At 40.0% G+C, this 22,703-nt stretch overlaps 1 protein-coding gene across 1 annotated transcript; it reads left to right on the forward strand.

Moving 5' to 3' along the window:
- Positions 1-3,102: 3,102 nt before the first annotated feature.
- On the forward strand, positions 3,103-21,938 carry rp1l1b (rp1 like 1b). Its single transcript, XM_004541904.4, has 4 exons — positions 3,103-3,256; positions 5,315-5,981; positions 8,498-8,663; positions 8,854-21,938. Exons 2-4 carry the CDS (start codon positions 5,493-5,495, stop codon positions 20,829-20,831), a joined length of 12,633 nt encoding a protein of 4,210 aa, XP_004541961.3. The 5' UTR covers positions 3,103-3,256; positions 5,315-5,492; the 3' UTR covers positions 20,832-21,938.
- Positions 21,939-22,703: the final 765 nt, after the last annotated feature.

The following is a 22,703-nucleotide window of genomic DNA, read 5'->3' on the forward strand; positions in this document are numbered from 1 at the left end:
AGGTTGCACACTAATTAGGCCTGACATTTTAACTGCAGCCAGGAGGGGGGGAGTGCTAAGCCTGAGCATCACTGCACACGTGCAAGCTTGAAGGATGATGTGCTTCGGGGAGTCCTGCTGTGACTATGATCCACACTACGTCCGCATGCAGTGGAGGCTGCAAACCTAATTTGAGTCATTTTAAAGTCCATTTAATGTGGACTAAAAGTTCTTAGAAACCTCCATCAGGCTGGCAGAGCATGCCTGACAGAAGTTGATTAAGGAGAGGACTCTCCCTAGGAAAGCCCACGATTAAAATATTAGCCTCAGTTAGCTTCTGAGTCACTCCTTCCCCTCATGACTCAGTAGGGGATGTGGAGGGGAGGTCTTTCTCTTATTTTCTTCTGTGAGTCAGGATATAATGAAATGGTCACCTCCACCCCACTGTGAGCTGTCAAGCTTGTTAAGACTAAGAGCAGATGGTGTAAAGGGTCACCCCGTGGATGTGCGTGTAGTCTTCACAGGTGCTCATGTGACTAAGCACTTCTTGATTCTCCCCACATCATAAGGACAGGGAGGGACTGGTATGCCGTCTGTGAGCCCCTGATAAGGAGAGACTGCCGTGCATCCTGTGGCGGTTTCCTTGTCCTTGAAAAGATTGATCTGACCCAGAAGGATATTTAGACTAGAAAGGTGCATTTTTTTTAAATTAGCGTCACACGCTGTGGAGCACATACAACAAGGTGGAACATATGCTGAAATGTTTTGAGCCTTGTGACTGTTTTACATGCACCGCCACAGCAATCTGTCAGAGGAGACTGTGCCAGCCTGCCAGTCTGGGATGAAGTAGGCTAATTAGGGGGGCAGTTCCTGTAGTATTTCTATGACATGGCCCCAGAAAATAAATGGGAAATTTAAATGCTGCCATTTACAATGACACGACCCATGAGACAATTCTTTCTGCTGGCCATCATGTCTTAATTGCTTTGTAGGGAGGTACCAATGAATACATATCATGAGACAGCAATTAGAAGAGTAGGTGTGAAACAGGTGATGTTCAGCCGGTAAATCATTTGAAAACCTGCAAAACCTGGTGGATATCCTTACATATTTTAAACAATATGTCAGAGCGATACAGTCATGGTAAAGGTAAACACCCTCTTTAAATTATAAGGTTTTACATATAAGGAACATTCAGCTGTTTGCTAATACGATGCTAAAGAGGAGACACATCAGCAATGATTTTACAGAAGCAATTGTTGGTGACCATCAAACTGGGAAGGATTATAAGGATATGTCCGATATGTCCAAAAAAAAAAATTCAAGTCCAAACAGTGAGAAAGATTATTAACAGATTGAAAACAGAAAGAGAGCTGCCAGTCTTCCCAGGAGTGAACTTCCTGGCATTCATCCCAAGGTCAGACAACGCAGTACTCAGAGATAATTTAAAAAAATGGGTGGATGAAACCAAAGTGGAGATGTTTAGTCATAAGGTACAAAAACCCAACAAATAAATGCTTCAGATTCTCATAATAAGAATCTGAAGCTAATAATAGGCTGACTTCAAACTAAATCACAGTGAGATTAAGTTACAAGTCCAATCAAATCATCTTTTTGGAGGTCTATCTTTAGTTCTGTTACAGTAACAAAATTACTTTCAAAGCACTACAAGAAAGGGTTGAATATAATAATATTTTTTTCATTGTTTTTTACACAGCCATATATACTAAGGTATATTAAGAAATTGTATCAGACTATGAACTCATCTGTAAAACTAAAGTATTAGCGTACTAGAGTCAAATGTAAGGCCATCTGTCAGACAGCAAACTGAGTCATGCAACAGGACAATGATTCCAAAGACACAAATCTACAACAGGACGGCTGAAAAAGACAAGAATCCAGGTGTTGCAGTGACCCAATCAAAATCCAGCCCACAATGTGCTTGTGGTGTGGCCGTAAGACAGCTCTGCATAAACTGACGTTTAAAGACCTCTGAAGTGATGTTGTAAAGAGGGGTGGGCCAAAACTCCTCGACAACAATGTGAGAGATAAAGTCAAACAGAAAACAATCAATACAAGTTAATACCTCTCAAGGCGGTTCTATAAGCGACTGAATCAAAAGGTAGACTTAGCATTTCACTCACTGCTTCTGCTTTTTCATGGAATTTTGTTTTTAAAAAAAAATGGACTCGGTGTAATATGTCGTGTTTTGTATATTTTTTATTGCATTGTTAATCTGTGATATTTAAAACCTTAGAATTGATGATGATCATGTACTTTCTTTTTGCCGAGACTGTATATTTAAATTGTGAGCACAGCAGACTACAATAAAGACTGAAACATGAAAAGATAAACAGGCAGGTTTTGTGCTCCTGAGAAAGACAAAAAGAGGCGCTCATGCTTGCTGATGATCAGTTAATTGAGTGATCATGAACGTGTAGTTGCTACTTACCCTCCTAACCCCCATGGAAGCAGTATGGGTGGACTTTGTTTTTCACACGCTGCTTCAGTATTTTTGTTACATACGTAATGACAGGATGTGTTGTTTCTCATCTGCCATGGACCCGATTATATAAAAGACCAAAAATTTGGTTTTGACAGTGATGGGTCTGAGATGGTTTTTCTTGTCTCCACTGTCACTGTGACAAATAATAAGAAAACCTGAGTAACAAGACCAGGCAATGTCGTTGAAAGCTATTCTGGGCATTAAGGAAGCAATAAGAGGAAAAGGAAGATGAAAAACAAAATAGAAAAATGCTTCAGAGCTCTGTCATGAGCCAATTCAGCTCATATATCTATCTATCGCTCTCTCTCTTCCTCTATACACACACACACACACACACACACACACACACACACACACGTGTGTGTGTGTGTGTGTGTGTGCAGTCCCTATCTTGAGTGAAAACAAGGGTTTGCTATGAAGATAAAACAGGGTATCGTGCTTAGTCATTGAATTTTACTGAGCCAGGAGTTGCTTTCTAAGTGTTTAACTTAGGGTGTTTAACACCCTTTATGCAATGGTGAAGTCCAAGTCATGTGTCCAAAGCTTCAGCAGATTTCAGTCCAATCTCAGGGTGATTAGCAAGGCTTTTCAGTCTATCCTTAGCATCCCATGTATCTGATTAGCAGGTAGGCCCGCTTCCTCAGGGAGGACTTTTCATTGGTTTCTCTTTTCTTTCCTTGCAATAGCCATGGTGCTTCTCTGGGAGTTTACATCTCACATTCTATAGTTTTGGGAGTTGTTTTAATTGCCTGGACTATAACTGTGGATCATGTGAGTATACTGCCTCTGATTATGTGTATGCTTTTGACTGTAGTTACTACACATTTTGATTGAGCTGCTGCACTTAAACTTGCTGGTAAATTAATATAATTTCCACAGCAGAAATGCAATGACCACAACGATGAAATGCAGTTTCAGTTGTGTGAGATCACATTAAGTATTTAAGATATGCTGGGTAATTTTTTTTTTCATGTTGTAACATTACGTATCAACCTCAGTGGACCCATCTGCATACACGAACTCTTCTATATATTGCAGTTTGGTGAAAAAGAAACAAATTTTGTAGGGTAGATAACTGGTATTTAATTTATTAAATTGAATATTACACTGAGGCATTTTTAAAAATAAAATATTATGTGCATTATGTTTGGAAATTGTTTATTTCCATAAACCATCCAGTTTATACAAGCACATATAAACTATCAGTTCACACTGATAGAGGAGACACCTGTAATGTGTGACACGAAACAGTGGCAGCATTCAGTGTCACACATAACAGGACACTGAGGTACTTATTAGTATAGAACACAGACGATATAATTAAGATTAAATACATTTATAAAAGAATCAAAATAAACATTTACACATAAACTAAGTGAAATGGACATTCATAATCCTGATTGTGGGCAACAAAAAACCCCTTTTCGACTCATGTTTTGGCTTCAATAATCAAAAACCTTTGGGGGGATATAAATGGATATTTAAACGTTAAACGACTTAAAAGTTAAACGACTAAAAATGGCAACATGACATGTGAGAATACAAAATAACTGGCTCTTCTTCTCTTTGGAAATGTTCAGCTTCAGGAAACACTTGCTGTTTGACTAAAAAAATTACTAATACAAGAACAAGGATAACAGCCAAGCCTGTTCTTTATAGGTGTCAGTCAAGCTTAGCCTATTTTACCATTTAAAAAAAAAAATCTGTGGCATTTTTATGTGCATTTCATAGTGGGCATGCATCCCTTTTCCATCCGGCAACAATGAATTGACTTTACGTCCAAGTATTGTCACAGTAAGGCTGCATTGTGCCTATTGCAGATATTTCTGCTTTTTTTAGGTAATCCTTGAATTTTAATTGCAGGAGAAGCTGTTCGAGAGTCTATTTTTGTCAGTGACAGGCGCAGTCGCTGAGGTAATGTCCACTTCGACTGTGAGCAGAGACTTAAGCTTGTTATTTAAAGTCACTTAAGGATTTATTTGTGGCTGTAGCCTCATTATCCCTGCCTTTATGCACTCTTTGATCTTCAAAGCAGTCTGTATATATGGCACATGCATGCTGCGTGTGTCACAATATATAATGTCACATTTTTTGTTTGGGCGTAATTGATTTGGGTGTAAATCTCTTAATGAATCCGATTTTAACTGGAATATGTTTGTCTGTGTTTTTCAGTCATAAATGTGGACATGTAGAAATACTGAAATGAAAGCCTTACTGGAACATTGGCTAAACATATTAAAGGATAAAATGACACAACAGCTATTTTTAATTTTTTTTTACAAATAAGACAAGATAAATGTAGAGCAGTATCAAACTTATTACACTAACACAGCGGTCCCCAACCTTTTTTGCTCCACGGACCGGTTTATGCCCGACAATATTTTCACGGACCGGCCTTTAAGGTGTCGCGGATAAATACAACAAAATAAAACTAGTAATGGTACCGAAAAAAAGAAGATTTATTCATAACACACGTGAAAAGACCCAGGAAAACCGAGTTAACGATAAAAACGATAACAAAATAACGCTGAAAAACGATAAAAACCCTGAAAACCATACATTTCAGACCTGAGCCTCAACTGTCGACTCACGGCCCGGGGGTTGGGGACCGCTGTACTAACAGATTTTCATATTTCATCATCAGACAGTAGTCAGTGGATTTAAATTAGATTCAACAAATGTGGCCCTTTTTTCCCTCCACACCAGCTGTTTACTTGCTCAAATGTGATTGATCAAATGGAAAACAGAAAAACTGGTTTGTAAGATGTTTCTAATGTAATCTCCTTTCAACGCATGCATTTTCATGTATTTTTTCCACATTGTTTCTAGTGAGCGGAGGTTATGCAGATGTGCGGTGCAACACCTCACCCTAGGCAGCTGCAGAAAAACATGGCAACCTTTCAGGACTGTTTGCCAAAGCTGACCTGGCCCCTTCTTCTGCTCACCTGAGCTCATCCTTCCTCCATTCTGAGCACAAACCCAATCATCAACGTCACCACAGTCCAAAATGTCTTCCCACAGACGCCACTTTCACTGTTTTGACGCTGTAGGAGGCGAAGGCACCCACAGGTCTTCTATTCCTTTTAAGAGCCACAGCACCCGCTTACCCAGAATCCCCCAGCATGGCATGGTGGCCCATCATGAACCCACAGCCGAATGCTATGTTTGCTCAGAGTGTAGACACGCCCATGCCTTGGAAGCAGTAGAGACTCAGTTGTCACCTTTCTATCACACTCACCCGTCATGTCACCACCACAATCCACACCACTATGTTCTCAGTGGGCCGAGCAGGCCTGAAGAAACACCTCTGGGCCACGAACGTCATCATCACCGATACAGTAAGAAGCTGGTGTTGGTGAAGAACAGTGACCCCTCATTCAGAAAGACCATCATCTTGCACCGCAGGGGTCTACGCAGTTTGGGGCTTTTCTTAGAGGAGGTTTCCGAGCTCATGCAGTACCACATCAGGAAGCTGTACACTGTGGGCGGGCACAAGGTGAGGTCATAAACAGCTGGAGCTAGAAATTCACATATTAAGTTTTGGTTTCCTGATTTTCTCTCACAAACCTTCTGAATAAAAGGAGTTAGATAAGATTTTAGACAGGAATGGTTTCCTACTACTTTCAGGAAGAAGTTTTGGTTAGGACCAAGGACCATATGTTAATTAGGCACAAATTTTTACACTGCATGTCGATTATCCTGATGAAACCCTCTGGTTTATCCTGACTTGGAACCGGGACCATTGTGACCCCTGACACTGTATTCGTGTCTTAAACCAAGACTCTTTTGCATATAATCTAATTCTTTGGTCCACAGTACACACGAAGCTTGTGAATCCTGCAAAGCCATGCATTGATTTTCCTATAATAAAACATTATAAAAACCATTAGATCTCAAAAGAAGCGAACGCTTGCAGGAGATTTTTTTGCTCCTCCAACAAAGCATTTCAGTAAAAACAGGAATCTGCACACTAATACATTCAAATCTACAAGATTTTCTATTTTTACTTGGTGTTTAATTGCTCTATAAGCCTCTTTATTGTACAACAGGCACATTCATAATAAGTCAATAAATAAATAGCATCATTTCATCAACTTTGCAAATAGTTATAATCCCAGATAAGATACTATGAGGGTGTGAGGGAATGAAATGGGGATATTCCCTCACCCATGCATTCAGATTGTAGAGATTGCTCCAAAACCCATTAATCTTGATCATATCAGTGCTATTTTTGAGAGAGAAGAAACAGGTCAACGTTGAAACTCCCCTACTTTGATACCAGAGGTGTCTCAGAAATGTGTCTTCCACCATGGCAATTAATTATCTTCACCTGGGCTTCGTGTGACCACAGATGAAGCCATTCATCTGCCTTTAACAGCAGTGGCTTTAAAATTCAGAACTGCACTGTCATCACAACGAGCCGTACACGAGCCAGATAAAAATCAACAAAACACTCAATACTTCGGGGCTACATGCTTTCACAGCATTTTATGACTGACAGTAGAGAACATGAGTATTTAATATTAAAAACATAGAAAGAACAATATTACAGATTCATAATATTCTAAGAGTGTTTTGGTCATTTAATTCTGTTATAGACATATTTAACATGCCTATAAGAGGATTTAATTAATTCATTTATTAACGCTTAACAAAATAAGTCCTTAAACCTTAAAAGATTGCATTCTCTGAAATCTGAAAAAAAGGATCACAAACAACAAACATATATTAACCAAGAAGGTTACTCCTGCTAGGCCTTTGTTTGAAAGGTTAGTACACACTCTGTACCCTGAGATTAATATGAATTGTTTCAGGTTAATCATCTCTGACGCAGGAGACAAGTCATCCTAATGCAGATAATTAGCTTGCATGATGTCCAGTTTTATTATCAAACTTTTGATAATAGCTGGAGGTACCCTAAAACTAACTAAATCTTTGTGTCTGAGCTTTATTAATATAGATGAATTACGCAGACATTTAGTCAAACTCTTTTGCACACTCAGCAAGCTGCCAGTACTGCTGAGCCACGCTGATGCTGCTCACAATGGCAGTTCATCATCGCACGAATGCACCGTCATTTCACAGAGATCATCCGGGATTAGGATAGATGCTTTGTCTTGACTCACTGCATGATTCACACCCTTCTTTGGCAGGGATTTAGAACTCTGCCGCTGTGCTCGAGAGGTGGCAGTGTCCTGACACAATGAAGATATTTATTATTATCATCATTACTCAATAAAAGAAAGACCCCACCTGACTAAAATCACCGTAACAAAATAACACTGAAATATTTTAAAATGTATTCATAATGTTAGGAAACAAAAACATGCAGTATTTTCCATTCTTAGTATGACATCCATTTTCACAAATATGTTGTTATGTAACCCCAATATGTACATCAGCTGCTGTCAAATCCAGGTCTCATCCGCTGATGGCTCAGCTCACGGCCCATCTGGGTATCCTTTCGCCAGGTCTTGTACAGGGAGCGCTATTTAAGTAATTTTAGCCTTCCTAGAGTTTCTGCAGGTGATGCAAGGCGCTCTATAGCCCACCTTCATCTCACCTCATCACTGTTATACTGTTTCTAAATTAGATTTAATTTAAATTAAATTAGTTGATCATTGTCCTCTTCACCTTAAGCTTTCTGTGCGGATGGGAAGGTGAGAAAGAGCCCAAAAACCAAAGGTATAACTTTTAACTGGTCCTGATTGAAATATGGGACTCTAATTAGTGTGCCAGATCAGATTGTTAAAGGGGGAAATGATGTTTCCCCTACAGTATATAGCGAGAAGCTATTAGATTGTTTTGGATCAAAACAATGGCAGCTAGAGATCAATCAGAATCTGACAACACTGATAAGGGTAACTTAATTTCACTCTTCAGATGGCATTAAATTCTTACTTTTGCTGATTAATTGTAATTAACGATGGCATTCTTTTTAAATCATCTTCCCTGTGTTCCTTTAAAGATAACAGCAAACTGTAAACAAACGTATTCGTTATTTGGTTTCAGATCGACAGCGTTCAGAGTCTTCTGCAGTGCCCCTGCGTTCTTGTCTGTGTCGGCCGGGAGCCTTCTCACCCATCGATTGTGGAGAACTTTCGGAAAACATCCGACGATAAACTTCCAAAGCTGAGTGTGAGGTCACGCTCCGGTGGCTGCACTGACGGACATGAGAGTAGGAAAAACTCTTAAAGTGATAATTACATTCTTACAAGTAGTAACTACAAAGTAGAAGTACTGAAAGATATGCTATGGATGGTTCTCTAGCATCTAAATTAAATGACTTTTGTTAACGTACACCTTTAACAAAAGGCCTAATTTGAAATATTTGTCTTTTTTCTTTAACTGCTGCATGAAAAATCAAGGACTCCCTTCAAAGAAAAGTGTCATCCATCCAAACCTGGAATCTGGAAACAAAGTTATCAGGCAGTCAGTGTCATCTGACAAGTCAGGCCCAGATGGAACTGATTCACCAGACAATGTCAACTCTTGCCCACCCACTGGTGATGGGGTGAGGGAAGATGATATAGAGAAATGTGTACGTGTTAATAAAGATGGCAGTTTATCAATGGAGATGAAAGTGCGCTTTAGACTGCAAAATGATGAAACAGTGCACTGGTCCACGGAAGTAAGAAAGACCACAGGCAGGACCTGTGACTACCACCAAGGAAACAATAACCCACACTTTCCGAGCTATCTTGAATCTGAAAACATCTCTGCTGTTCAGCCAGATGACCATTTCATGAGTCAGCACTATCAGAGACATCAAGAAGAACCTCATTGTCCTCACTGCTGCAGTCACTGCCAGGATTATGAAATCTGGAAAAATGTACCAAGAACACATGGGGCGAGTCGCCGCATTCAAACATCTAGCTCAAGTGCATCTTCACATACAGTGGTCTCTAGAAAGACAGTAGTATCTAGATCAAGCGAAGAGCTTACTGAACAAGTGGTGGAGACAGAGACTTGTGTGAAGCAGACTATTGAGGCAGCTGAAACTGTAGAGTATTGCACCATCGGGAGTGAGGCTTGCTCACCAAAGTGCAACGTGCAATCTTCCACTTTGTATAACTGTCTAAATGAGAAATCAGAACAAACAAGATCCATTACTAGGCAAAATCAACCCCAGAGTCCTCAAGATACAACATCCAATGCTTCAGGACAATCTAGCAAGTCAAAAAAATCTAAACCCTCACACGCTTGTCATTGTGGAGTATCTGAAGAAAATACAAAAGGACAAATCTACACCCGAGCTGAAGAGGAAGGCAAAATACAAAGAGATTGTTCAAGTGCCATGTCTTTAAAATCTAATGTCTCTTGCAGATCAACTGTGTCTGGCAAAATACAGGACCCAGAGACAAAGGATGAAGAGGAGAACAGGTCTAAAAGTGCCATGTCAGTTCATTCAAATGCCTCGACAAAATCCAAATCGGATGTTTTGGATGTTGCAGTTGGAGGATCTCAAGCATGTGATGACAATGGAACACACAAAAGACCACTGAGCAGCATGTCTGTTAAATCCTCCAAATCTGAAAAATCTGTGAAGTCTGAGAATCAACAACATAAATCAGAGGAAGATGTTGAAGAAGAAAAACCAATAAGTCCCATCTCAGCAAAGTCAGAGATGTCTATTAAATCCAGAGGATCGAGGGCATCTTCTTTCCTAGGTGAAAAAGAAACAAAGGAGGAAGCTCAGCCGAGGACACCTAGTGTCACATCAGCTGCTTCAGATTCTTCTGTAGAGTCACCTGAGGCATCTGCAGAAAAAAGCATTCAAAAGCCAGCTGAGAATGAAACTGAACTGAGAACACAAAGCACCATGTCTGGGAATTCAAACACTTCAGCAACATCTACAGAGTCAAGCGCATCTGAAGATCCACATACAGGAAATGCAGAGGAAAGATCTGAAAGAACAGTAAGTGTAATGTCAGCTAGGTCTGTCAAGTCAAATGAATCTGCAACATCTAGAAAGTTAAACGTTGAGACAGAAGAGACAAGGGAGGCAACTGATGCCATGTCAGCTAACTCTAATTCATCAGCAAGATCTAAAGGATCCAAGAGGCCCGATCCTCCTGATGCAACTGAATGTGTTGGTTCATCAGATGACATAAATACTGAAGAGCAAAGCGGAGAGAGACCACAAAGCATACTGTCAGTCAAATCAGCAAAGTCTGTAAAGTCCAGTGTTTCTGCAAAATCCAGCAGATCCAAACACGGAGAACAGGAAGAGGAGAGGGGACCAAGTTCTTTGTCAGTAAAATCAGTTCAGTCCAATGTGTCAGGAAAATCAAAAGGGTCAAACACTTCAGCCAAATCTAATATGTCCGTGCCCACCGATATTGAAGCTGAAGAACAGGCTGCAGTTAATGATGAATATGAAGAAAGACCTCCAAGCAATACATCAACCACATCTGCTAAATCTTTAAAATCAAATGCTTCTGCAGTTACTCCTGAAAGCTGTGGTGATGCTTCTGAAGAAACTAATATTGAAGGTGAGACTGAAGGAGAATCAGTGAGCTCATTGTCAATTACATCAGATATTTCTGCAACATCGTTTAAATCAAAAGACGAAGGCACTGAGATGCTTCAAGAAGCAAATGATGAAGAGGAAACTGAACAAAGACCACCAAGCTGCTTATCAGCTAAATCACTTCAGTCACATGTTTCTGAAATATCTGCAGAGCGAGTACCAAGTGCTTTGTCAGCTAAATCAGCAAAGTCACGTGCTTCTAACACATCTAATAAACCAAAACCCTGTGAAGTTTGTGCTTGCCAAGCCAATGAAAGATATGGCGAAGAGGAAACTCAGGAAAGAGCACAGAGTGAAGTATCAAACAGATCTGGAAAGTCAACTAATTCTGCAAAATCTCCCAAGTCAAAAGATCACGAAGAGGAAAATATATCTCTTCATATGGAAAATGAAGAGAGAGCTCCAAGCAATCTGTCAGTCAGATCAGGAAAATCAGGAAAGTCAAATGCTTCTGCAGCATCTAAAAGATCAAAGGTTTCTGAAATTTGCTTGGAAGACTTTGCTGACCATCCCGAGGAAAGAATCGTTGAAGGTGAGAGTGAAGTGAGAGCAGTGAGTGCTATGTCTTCCAAGTCAGCTAAGTCAGATATTTCTGCCAGATCAAACAGAACAAATCATTCTGTTAATGGTCCAGGTAGCGAAAACTCAGAGAACTCTAATGAAGAAAATGACAAAGAGCAAACAGAACAAAGAGCACAAAGTAGCCTATCAGCCAAATCAGGTCAGTCACATATTTCCGACAGATCTAAAAGGTCTGCAGATAGATCACCCAGTGCTTTGTCATCTAAATCAGCAAAGTCACATACTTCAAACAAATCTGTGAAATCAAATATTTCTGAAGTTCTGTGTAGTGATACTGATAAAATAGATGGTGAAGATCAAACTCAAGAGAGACCACAGAGTACAATTTCATCCAGAACTGAAAAATCAACAGTTTCTGCAAAATCTAGTAGATCAACGATATTGGAAGATAATATAGTTAGGGAACACACAGAGAGAGCTCCAAGCAATCTGTCGGTCAGATCAGAAAGATCAGCAAAGTCGAATGTTTCTTCAGCATCAAAGAGATCAAATGTTTCTGTAGCTGTCTTAGAAGACAATGTTGACCCTTCTGACGAAAGAATTATTGAAGGTGAGAGTGAAGATGGCACAATGAGATCAGCATCTGCGCAGTCAGATATTTCTGCCAGATCAAATAGGTCAAACCAGTCTGCTGATGCATCAACTAAAGAAAAGTCAGAGAGTGCTGATGAAGAAAATAACAAAGAGCAAACGGAACAAAGAGCACAAAGCAGCTTATCAGCCAAATCAGTTAAGTCACATGTTTCTGGTAGATCTAAAAAGTCTGCAGACAGATCACCCAGTGCTTTATCAGCTAAATCAGCAAGGTCACATACTTCAAACAAATCTGTGAAATCAAATATTTCTGAAGTTCTGTGTAGTGGTACTGATGAAATAGATGGCAAAGATCAAACTCAAGAGAGATCACAGAGCGCAATTTCAGCCAGAACTGAAAAATCAACAGTTTCTGGAAAATCTAGTAGATCAACAAGAATGGAAGAAAATAAAGTTGACCATGAGGAACCCACAGAGAGAGCTCCAAGCAATCTGTCAGTTAGATCAGGAAAATCAGCAAAGTCAAATGTCTCTGCAACATCTGGAACATCAGATATATCTGAAGCTCTTTTAGGAGACTGCATTGACAATACAGAGGATGTTAAGGGTGAAACTGAAGAGAGGGCAATGAGCTCATTGTCTGTCCAGTCAAATATTTCTGCAAGATCAAATAAGTCAAAACGATCTGTTCATGCTCCAATTAAAGAGGACAGAAAGATCTATGATGAAAGGGAAGAAAGAGCACAAAGCAGCTTATCAGTCAAGTCAGTTAAGTCACATGTTTCTGAGAGATCTAAAAATTCTGCAGAGAGATCACCCAGTGTTTTGTCAGTTAAATCCACTCAATCGCATGCTTCTGTAATATCGGTCAAATCAAATGCTTCTGAAGATCAGTCTGGCACAGTTGCGCATACTGCTGATGTAGGAGACCCTAAAGATGAAACTGAGGAAAGAGCACCGAGTGCAGTGTCAACCAAAACTGAAAAGTCAGCTATTTCTGAAAAATCCTCAGTGTCAAAAGTATTTCATTGTCCAGATGAAAACGATATCTGTGATCTGGAGGACCATGAAGATCGGTCTCCAAGCAATATGTCTGCCAGCTCAGCAAAATCAGCAAAGTCAAAGACTTCAGAAGTTTCAAAAAAATCTAAATCTTCTGCCATTCAATGTGATCGCATTGCAGAAAAGGAAAATAAAGAGGAGCACACTGAAAGCAGATCAGTGAGTTCAATGTCACTCCATTCGGCTGATTCAAATTTTTCTGAAATATCAGGTATATCAAAATGTTCAGCAGAGCCTCCAGCTGAAGAGAGAGTTGCCACACCTAAATCCCATGTATCTACTATATCTCTAAAATCTAAAGCTTCAAAAGTTGCTTCACAGCATAAATTACCAGCGCAAGGAAATGATGAGGATGAACCTCAAAACAGAGCAGAAAGTGCAATGTCAGCAAAATCCTCTATTTCTGCCAAATCCAATAAGTCAAAATTATTGGCTGCCCCAGTAGAAGAAATATCTCATGATTCTGATCATACTGAAAGACCTGTAAGCAGTAAATCACAGAGATCAGCAAAATCCACCAAGTCAAATGTTTCTGTGAAATCTAAGAAATCAAAAGCTACTACTATCCCTTCTGAACACAGCACTGAGATTGCTGATGCAGAGTCTGAGGGAAGAGCGAGCTCATTGTCAACACAAACGATAAGGTCAAATATTTCTTCAAAATCCAAAAAGTCAAAATGTTCTCATGTACCAAATTGTGAGACCTCCAATGAAGATAATGACAAATCACAAACTGAAGAAAGATCTCCAAGTGTAATGTCAGTCAAATCAAATATTTCCCATGTTACAGAAAGATCCAATGCCTCTGATATTACTGAAGACGTTGATGAAGTCACTGATGTGTCTGCTGAAGAGCATGTGGCAGAAGATGTAGTGAGAGCAGTTAGTGCCATTTCAGCTGGATCTGCAAAGTCGCATGCCTCAACACGATCTACGAAATCAAAAGGCACATTTCCAGGTGAAGGAAGTGCTGACGAAGAAAGCGCAAAGACAACAACAAGTTGTACATCAGCTAACAAAGAAAATGTAGAGCGAGCACAAAGTTCTATGTCAGCAAAGTCAAGTGGTTCAAGGAGATCTGCAAAAGGATCTCGAGCTTTTGCTGGAAATTCTGCTGAGGAACATGCTGAAGAAGAAACTGAGGAGAGGTCACCAAGCAGCGTGTCGGCCAAATTAAACAATTCAAATGTTTCTGTGTCATCAAGGAGCTCGACAACTTGTGAAATATCTTCAGAATACAACAATGCCAATGATTTGGAGACTGTACAGAGATCTCTAAGCTCCTTGTCAGCAAAATCAGCTCGATCCACCAAATCACTGCAATCCAACATTTCTTCAAAAACTGCTAAGTCAAAACCCTCTGTAGGCAAAGAAAATCATGAAGCCAATGTGGAGAAAGAAACAACTGGTCCCTCCATTATATCTACTGAAAATTGTTTAAATGACACTGATGAAAATACAGCAGAAGACTCAGAGAACAGAGCAATGACCTCAATGTCTACCGAGTCAAATGCAACATCAGTATCTGCAAAAACAAGAACTTCTCAAAAATCAGGGAAATCAAAAGTGCTGGAGCAGGTAGCTGATAAGGCAGATCCAGCACAGAGGAGTCCAAGTGTTTTATCAGTGAAGTCAAACACCTCAGGAAGAACAAAAAAATCAAATATATCTGGAACAACCACCACTGAAACGGTTGGACATGAAGAAGAAGCTGATGACAGTGCCATGTCAACCAAATCAGTTAGTTCATCAAAGTCAAATAAATTACAAGGTCCAGAAATCACTACTACAAACAGTTCTGGCCATCCTAATGAAGAGAATACTGAAGAGATATCTGAGAAAGCACAGAGTGCTGTGTCAGCAAAATCAAAAAGGTCAGTAAAATCAACAAAATCTGACATTTTAAGCAAATCAGATGTCCCCATCGTGACCGTTGGGGAAAATGAAACCAGAGCACCTACAGCCATGTCAACGAAGTCCAAGGCTTCATCATCTTCAAAAAAGTCCAAAACATCTGAGATCAGTGGAAAGAAAAGTGCCACAACTACAGATGTCTCTTCTGAGCGGACCAGTGTTTCTCCACTAAATTTAGAAGTAATGAAGCCAAAGGAAAAGAGCCGATCTACTGCCAAATCAAACTCTGGAAGACATTCAGCAATGTCAGAAACAAGTCAGAGAGCAAAGCAGCAGAAAGAAAATGAACAACATGTCATATCTCACACAGAGTCAAATGAAAGTAACTTGTCACAAACTCTGTCTAGTTCAGATATCATCAAAGAGATGTGTGAGTCTCCAGCACACAGTCACTCAAAACGTAATGTTCCTCACAAGATAAATGGTGACCTGGATACTAAGGAAAGTGGTGGAAGTGTCACTGACAAGAAAACTGACAGAAGCAGCAAATATCTGCATAAGAGCACCGAAGTTGATGATTTTGACCTGGTCCCATCCAGCCTACCCAACGCATCCCCTACTGAGGTTGTAAACGAATGGCTGAAATCACTGCCAGCAGAGGGTGAATTAGAGGACGTAGAGGAATTTAATGAAAACTGCGATGGACCAAAAACTGTCCCCACAACAGAAGAAATTAACACAGCGGATACTGTTAACAATCCAACTGAGAATTCAAAAGGCCCAGTAGAAGGAGAGGCAAAGAAATGTCTTCCTAATAATGACTGCGAAACAAGCAAAGAAACACCAAAGGAAGATAACGCCTCTACTGATGCAGACAATGCCTCAACAGTATTTAACTCTTCCATACAAGTGATGAAAGTCCTTTTAAATCCGAAGCTAGACAGATGCAACAGTTTACCAGAAATTTCTCCAGCTTATGGACGTAAACTGAGCTCCTCAGCTAGAGGTTTTTTGGATTGCCTTGTGAAGCTGCAGCTAATAGACCATGATCCAAAAAATGCCAATGAAAAAAATGAAAGGTATCAAGAACTCATGGGTATTCTTCAGTCCCTTTGGCTTTGTGATCCTCCTGAAAATGAACATGCATTACGGAAAGATGATCACCATTTTGCAGATGATGATTTCAATCATACGTCATCGTCTGGCGTGGATGTCAACAGTGGCTCCACAGGCTCCGGGAACAGCAGTGATGGTGTAAAGAGTGGCAATGACGTGAATGGTGATGTTTCTGAGCCTCACGCCACTGTGGATATGTTTAAGAAGGTACAACAAGGGTGTGAAGTTGAAACAGATGCAGATGTTCAGAGCACATCAGTAAGAAAGGCAGAAGGAATGTGTGAAGATGAGCAAAAGGAAGATTATCCAGCAAGCAGTGATAGTCCAAGAGAACAATCTGAAACACCACATTCCTCAAACGAGAGTGCAAGAAATTTCAGTGAGGGCCAAAAACTTCCAGAAGCTGAAACCGATTCTTCAGAGAACAGCAACTCTGAGAGCCTTCTCCTCATAGAAAGAGAAGAGCTAGCTAAAATGATTTCACAAGATGATCCTGCTTGGGTCTTAACCTTATTAAATAAAATTGAAAAACAGTTCATGACTCATTATATCAAAGCGATGAATGAGTTCAAAACTCGATGGAACCTGGGAGATAGTGAGCAACTTGACAGTACGATTAATGAACTTAGAGCTGAGGTTCACAAAAGAATCCAAGCAAGTATTGACAGAGAACTGTGGAAAATTCAAGGCCAAAAAGGCCAACCGAGACCTCCAAGAGAGACAAAATCCCGTGTTTCAACGACACAAGCAGAAGAGAGAAGACGGAAACTGAAGGTCAACCTCAAACCATCGACTGATTCACATGCAGAAAAAAGTGACGATTCAGCAACAGGAACGTCTTATAGTGACCAGCGCAGTGAAAACGGCGATGAATGCTGTCAATGCGAATCGTGCATTAAGAAAAAAATGACGTGTAGGACACCTCTTCAGGGAGATTCGATGACACCTGTACCTGCTGCCACGGCAATCAAGTGTGCATCTCACCCTGGAAATATTCATGAAACTCAAGCGGCAGAAACCCTTGTGGAAAAAGTTATTGTTAAAGCTTTAAGGGAAGTGCGAGAAGTACATCCAGGCCCTGAAGATATCTCTGAATTTGCAGCAGATGAAAAGGAAGCAGATGATATGAGTCAAGATGCAGTTCGTGATGAGGTTTCTGAAAAGAATGACGCAAAAGAACATGTTGCCAAAGAAATGCCTGAAAAAACTGTTGCTGAAGAAAATAAGGAGGAGAATGATGCCAATGACATAGGTGATGAACTGCGAAAACAAAAAGGTGATAAAACAAGCGAAGATAAGACTCAGAAAGAAATGTCAGTGGAAGAGTCGTTTTTGGCATCAACAGCTAAACAGGAATATGACAAAGGAGGAGCAAAGAATAAATGTTTGATAGCAAAGAACATAATACTGCCATCAATGCAGCTGATCATGCAGAAGATGAGGGCTAATGAAAAGGATGCCACAGCTGATGAATTGTTACATGAACCAAAAGAATCAGGAAAAATTGTGCAAATTGTATCCACAAATGGAGAAGAATTTGCTGAAGCTATCAGGTCAAATGATGAACTCCCAAAACAAGAAGATGGTGTATATTATAATAAGAGTGCTCTAATAAAACATATTGTGGTTACGAGTGAAGATGACCCTAAGGAAGACACAGTAGAGACTTCAACAGAAGAGACTACTCTGACATCTGATGCTAAACATGAACCTGAGGAAGAAGCAGCAAAGAAGGAATGGTTAACCGTAAAGAATACATTGCTGCCATCAATGCAGATGATCATGCAAATGAGAATTTGGAAAGACCAGCTGATGAAAGCAGATGGAAGTGATGCAACAGCTGATGAACCGCTAAATGGACCAACAGAAGAAGATGAAAGTGAAGACACTGAAGCCTCAAGTGAAGATAAGTCTAAGGAAGATGTTGCTGAAGGTACCATGGTTCAAGATGAAGACACACACGTTGCAGGAGCAACAGCTGAACAAAATCCGATGCCAGAAGAAAGTAAATCAGGGAGGTTTAAGGTAAAGAAGAGAGTGCATATGATGCAGGAGGAAGCAGTGAATGAAGACTTAGCTATAGTTGATGAATTTTTAAAAGAAGAAGAAGAAGCATGGTGTAAAGGTAAACTTACTGCAGAAAATGAGACTGCCAGTTTGAGTGAAGATGAGTCAGATGAGGAGTCTGCTGAAGATACTACTACTGAAGATGAAAATACAGCAGTAGAAGCCACCACAGAAGGGAAAGATGAAGTCTGGGAAGAAAAAATACTCCCTGAAGAAGAGAAAATGTCTACCGTTAGTGAAGACGAGTCTGCAGATGAAAGCACTGACACAGCTACAGGTGACGAATCTACAGAAGAACCAGGTGACCCGGCAACAACTGAGGATGAGACAGCTGCAGAAAAAGAGACTGGTCTCACAAGAAAAGCAGAATCAAAGCATGAAAATGCTGAAGATGAGATTGAAAACAAAGATACTGCTATGGTATCCTCAACTGATCATGAATCAGAGAGTGAGGAAGCTGTGGAATCACTGAAGGTTGATGATGGAGAAGAGACTGATGCTACCAGCGAAGATGACTCTGACGAAGATTTAAATGCCACCACAAATGAAGAAGAAGAGGAAAATGATGTCACAAGTAACGATCTGTCAAATGAACCATCTGAAATAGCAACAACTGAAGATGAGTTTCTTGTAGAAAGAGAGACAGCCGCTACAAGTGAGCATGAACTTACGGAAGGCACTTACGAAGCATCCACAGCTGAAGATGAAAATGTAGCTGTCGAGAGCAGCATGGTGGCCACAAGTGAGCGTGAATCTGAGGAAGACGAGGTTGTGGAAAAAGGAACAGTCACTGATGAAGAGAAGATCCCTGCTATCAGTGCAGAGGAGTCTGAGGGTGAAAACAATCACACGAACAAATTGTCAGAAGAACCAGATCGAGCAGCATCAGCTGAAGACAAGACAGCTGTAAGTGAAGAGATTTCTTCAGCAGGAAAAGGTGACTCAAAGGATGAAACTGCAGTGGAAGCAACTGACAATGAGGAAGCTGTTAAAGCAGAAGATGCTGACAATAGTGAAGAGATTGGTGCTGTCACTGAAAATGATTCAGGAGAGGACCTAGATGCCACCACAAATGAAGATGAGACAACAGAGGAGGATGACACCACAGAACCAGCTGAAGAAACAACCGAAGATGAGCGGGTGATCGAAACAGAGATTGCTGTTTCAACCGAGAATGAACCTAACAGAGGCGCTGCTGCTGAAGAAAACGTGGAAGGAACCACAAGTGACAATGAAGCTGAAGATTATGGTGCAGCAGAAGAGGCTGCAACAACTGAACATGACTCAGACACAGCAGTGGCGGTGAACACCGCCAGCGCAAGTGAATCTGAGTCAGAAGATGAGGTTTCTGAAGCAAAAGAGAGTGCTGTCACAAGTGAAGATGAGCTGAAGAAAGCTGCTGTTGAGGTCGCTCAGGAAGAGGCAGCAGAAGATGTGACAGATGCCGAGCACGAATTTAACAAAGACACCAGTTCAGATGAGTCGGACGTGAAGGGAACGGATGAAAAACTAAGTGAGGGTGAGATTGCTGAGCAAAAGGAAATTGCTGCCACAAGCGAAAATGAAATGGCAGAGGAAGCAGATGAAACCAGTGATGAGTCAGACAAGACAGAGTCGTCTGAAAAGATCGGAGAAAGCAGTGCTAATGAAGAATGTAAAGAAGAAGAAAATGATGAAGATAACAGTAAGAAGCTAGTAGAAGGTGAAACAACTGGAGATGAATCGGAAGAACCTGGAAAGGAAGCGGTGGAATCTGGTGAAAATGAATTGACTTGTGAAGATTGCACAGAGGCTTTAACAACAGAGGGCGAGACTGAAAAGCATGAAACCACAGAGGAAGACTCAGGACAGCCTGAAGCAGGAGAAAATGAGACTGATGAAAGTGACAGCAGGGAAGAATCTGGAGCAGAAGGTACATCTGCAGGAGAGGAGGCTGAAGAAACTCAAACGGGAAAGGTGGAATCTACAGACGATACAGAAGATGAATCCGAGCAAGATGAAGGACAGAATGCTGTCAGTGAATCAGAGGATAATTCCAACAAACCAGAGAGTGGATGCCCAGAAAGTGATGTCACTTGTCAAGAAGATACTAATGATGTAGTGGAGCTTAAACCAGAAGAGGATGAGGAGATGGAGGAAAAATCAGAAACCAAAGAAGAAATCAGAGAAAACAACCCAGAGGATGATGTTACACAATGTGAATGTATTAACATCCCAGATGGAAGTCATGATAATAATGAAGAGGATTCCAATGCTTCTGAAAAGGAGGATGAGGAAACCGAGACACCCAATGAAGACTGGAGTGAAAAACAGGGAGAGTCAGCTGATGGAGAAGACGAAGCAGAGGAAGACTCAGATGAACCAGGGGAAGAAAGTGGTGACATACAGCTTCCTTTGGTTACCAGCAAGATAGACAATCAAGATGTAGCTAACATAGTACCTAAGGAAGCGCTAAAGCCACTTGATACTTTGATCAAAAAGACTGCAGAATCTGAGGACAGCACTTACGCTGACATTGAAGATTCAGAGCCTGAAATAAACAGCCAAGATGACATTAAAAGCCTTGAGACAAAGAGTGTGAAAAAGAAGTTGTTTTGAATTGACCGTGACTCTGCCAAAGCTGAAGGTGACTGATAGAGAGTGAGACATGGGAGAAAAAAACGAGGGGTATTCTTAATATTTTAGGTTAGGTCTCCTAAATGAAAAAAAGCAAAAGGATTGATGTAGATTATCCTAAATCTTAAGTAGCACTATTAGGCTCTACTTAACAAGTACTAAACATGACAAGCACACAAGATGAGATACTACAGCAAATTCTAGTATCTGCAGAACACAAACTGCTCATGCAACAATATGAAAAACTTGAATGTATATAATGCATATCTAAACTAAATCATAGAGTATTGTATTACATATCACCTGCAATTCTGAGCCTTAGACAGAACACGGCACTGTTTATGAGCTATGCTTTCCAAAACTTGACAGTATGGTCCCGTTCCTGTGAACAACTTACAAATGTCACACATGCACACACATACTGCAATTTTTGTCAGAATTGCTGCAGTTCTTTTACATGTTTTGCTGCTTAACATTTTCTGCAGGACTGTGGGTGTTTTGAATGTATCCTATTTAACCAAATAGGTTTTGATTCTACTATAAGCATGCAAAAAAAATATGTAATTTTCCATAACCCCAAAACTGTTTGGGTGCTGTGTATAAAAAGTTCTTTAAAAATCAATTGAGATCTTTATTTATTTATCAGATTTTTGAAATATATAATTCTCAGGTTCAATATATTTTGTCTTTGAACCTTTTCTAATCAATTATATATGGATTCTGGCTTCTACCTGTCTTATACAGCACCCACACTCTTTTGGAAAGAAAGCTTGTAAAATAAGTTTTCTCAGCAACCTGGAAAAAACGAATTATATTTATTTATGTGTTTGGTGTACTGCTGTGTATGTAATATACTCTTGTACTCTAGTGTTGCATATACAAAGCAAAACTTGAAGATGATCGCCATCAGTGTAAGCAGATGGTAATGAAAGCCAGAGCTGGGTTTTATGTATCACAACATCCTGCCCTTATGTATTTTAGATGATTCAGCTGTAATTACATGAAGAATCTATGTGATTTTCTGTGGTACAGGGAATTACCTTTGCTCAGTGTACTGCACATATTGATATTAAACATACTTGAAAGTAATTTTATTGTTCTTTTATAAGCTGAGATTTCACACAACAAATTAAGGCTTCCAAATAAAATGTTTAACTTAAAAAAAAATCTCCACTACATAATAAGCACGCTACCTATAATAGATCGCAACTACTTTCAGTTACTCCCTTACCACAAGGGGTCACCACAGTGTGTGGGGCTGCATGTTTAATTTGTCAGAGTTTTATGGTGGATGTCGCTCCTGACACATTCCAAAGGGGATTTGTGTCTGGCTGGAATGGAACCAGGAAATTTTCACTTGCCAAGTGTGTGTGTTAACCACTACACTATGGAACTACCTATGATAGATTAAAATTATTATTATTTTTTTTATATATATATACATTGTTTGCTATGACTATTTTTTATAAAGCATGGTACAGTTTGAAATACTTTATACTAATAAGTCATCACAATTTACTGTGAATTAAATAAAATTAAATAAAATTTTATTTACACAGCACAAAATCACAAAATCACTTTATATTGTAAAGTTAAGACTATTTCTAATGCAGAACCCCAACAACCAATAACTTCCTATCAGCAAACATCTGGTGACAGCGGGAAGGAAAAACGCCCTTTTAACAGGAAGAAACCTCTAGCAGGACCAGGCTCAGGGAGGGGCAGCCATCTGCTGTGATTAGTTGAGGGGAAAAACAGGACAGAAGACACGCTGTAAAGGAGAGCCAGAGATTAATAATAACTAATGATTAAATGCAAAGTAGTGAGAGTGAAAGAGTTGAGTGAACAAGAAAC

This window comes from Maylandia zebra, linkage group LG15 (genome assembly GCF_041146795.1).
Source record: "Maylandia zebra isolate NMK-2024a linkage group LG15, Mzebra_GT3a, whole genome shotgun sequence".
Classification (NCBI taxonomy): domain Eukaryota; kingdom Metazoa; phylum Chordata; class Actinopteri; order Cichliformes; family Cichlidae; genus Maylandia; species Maylandia zebra.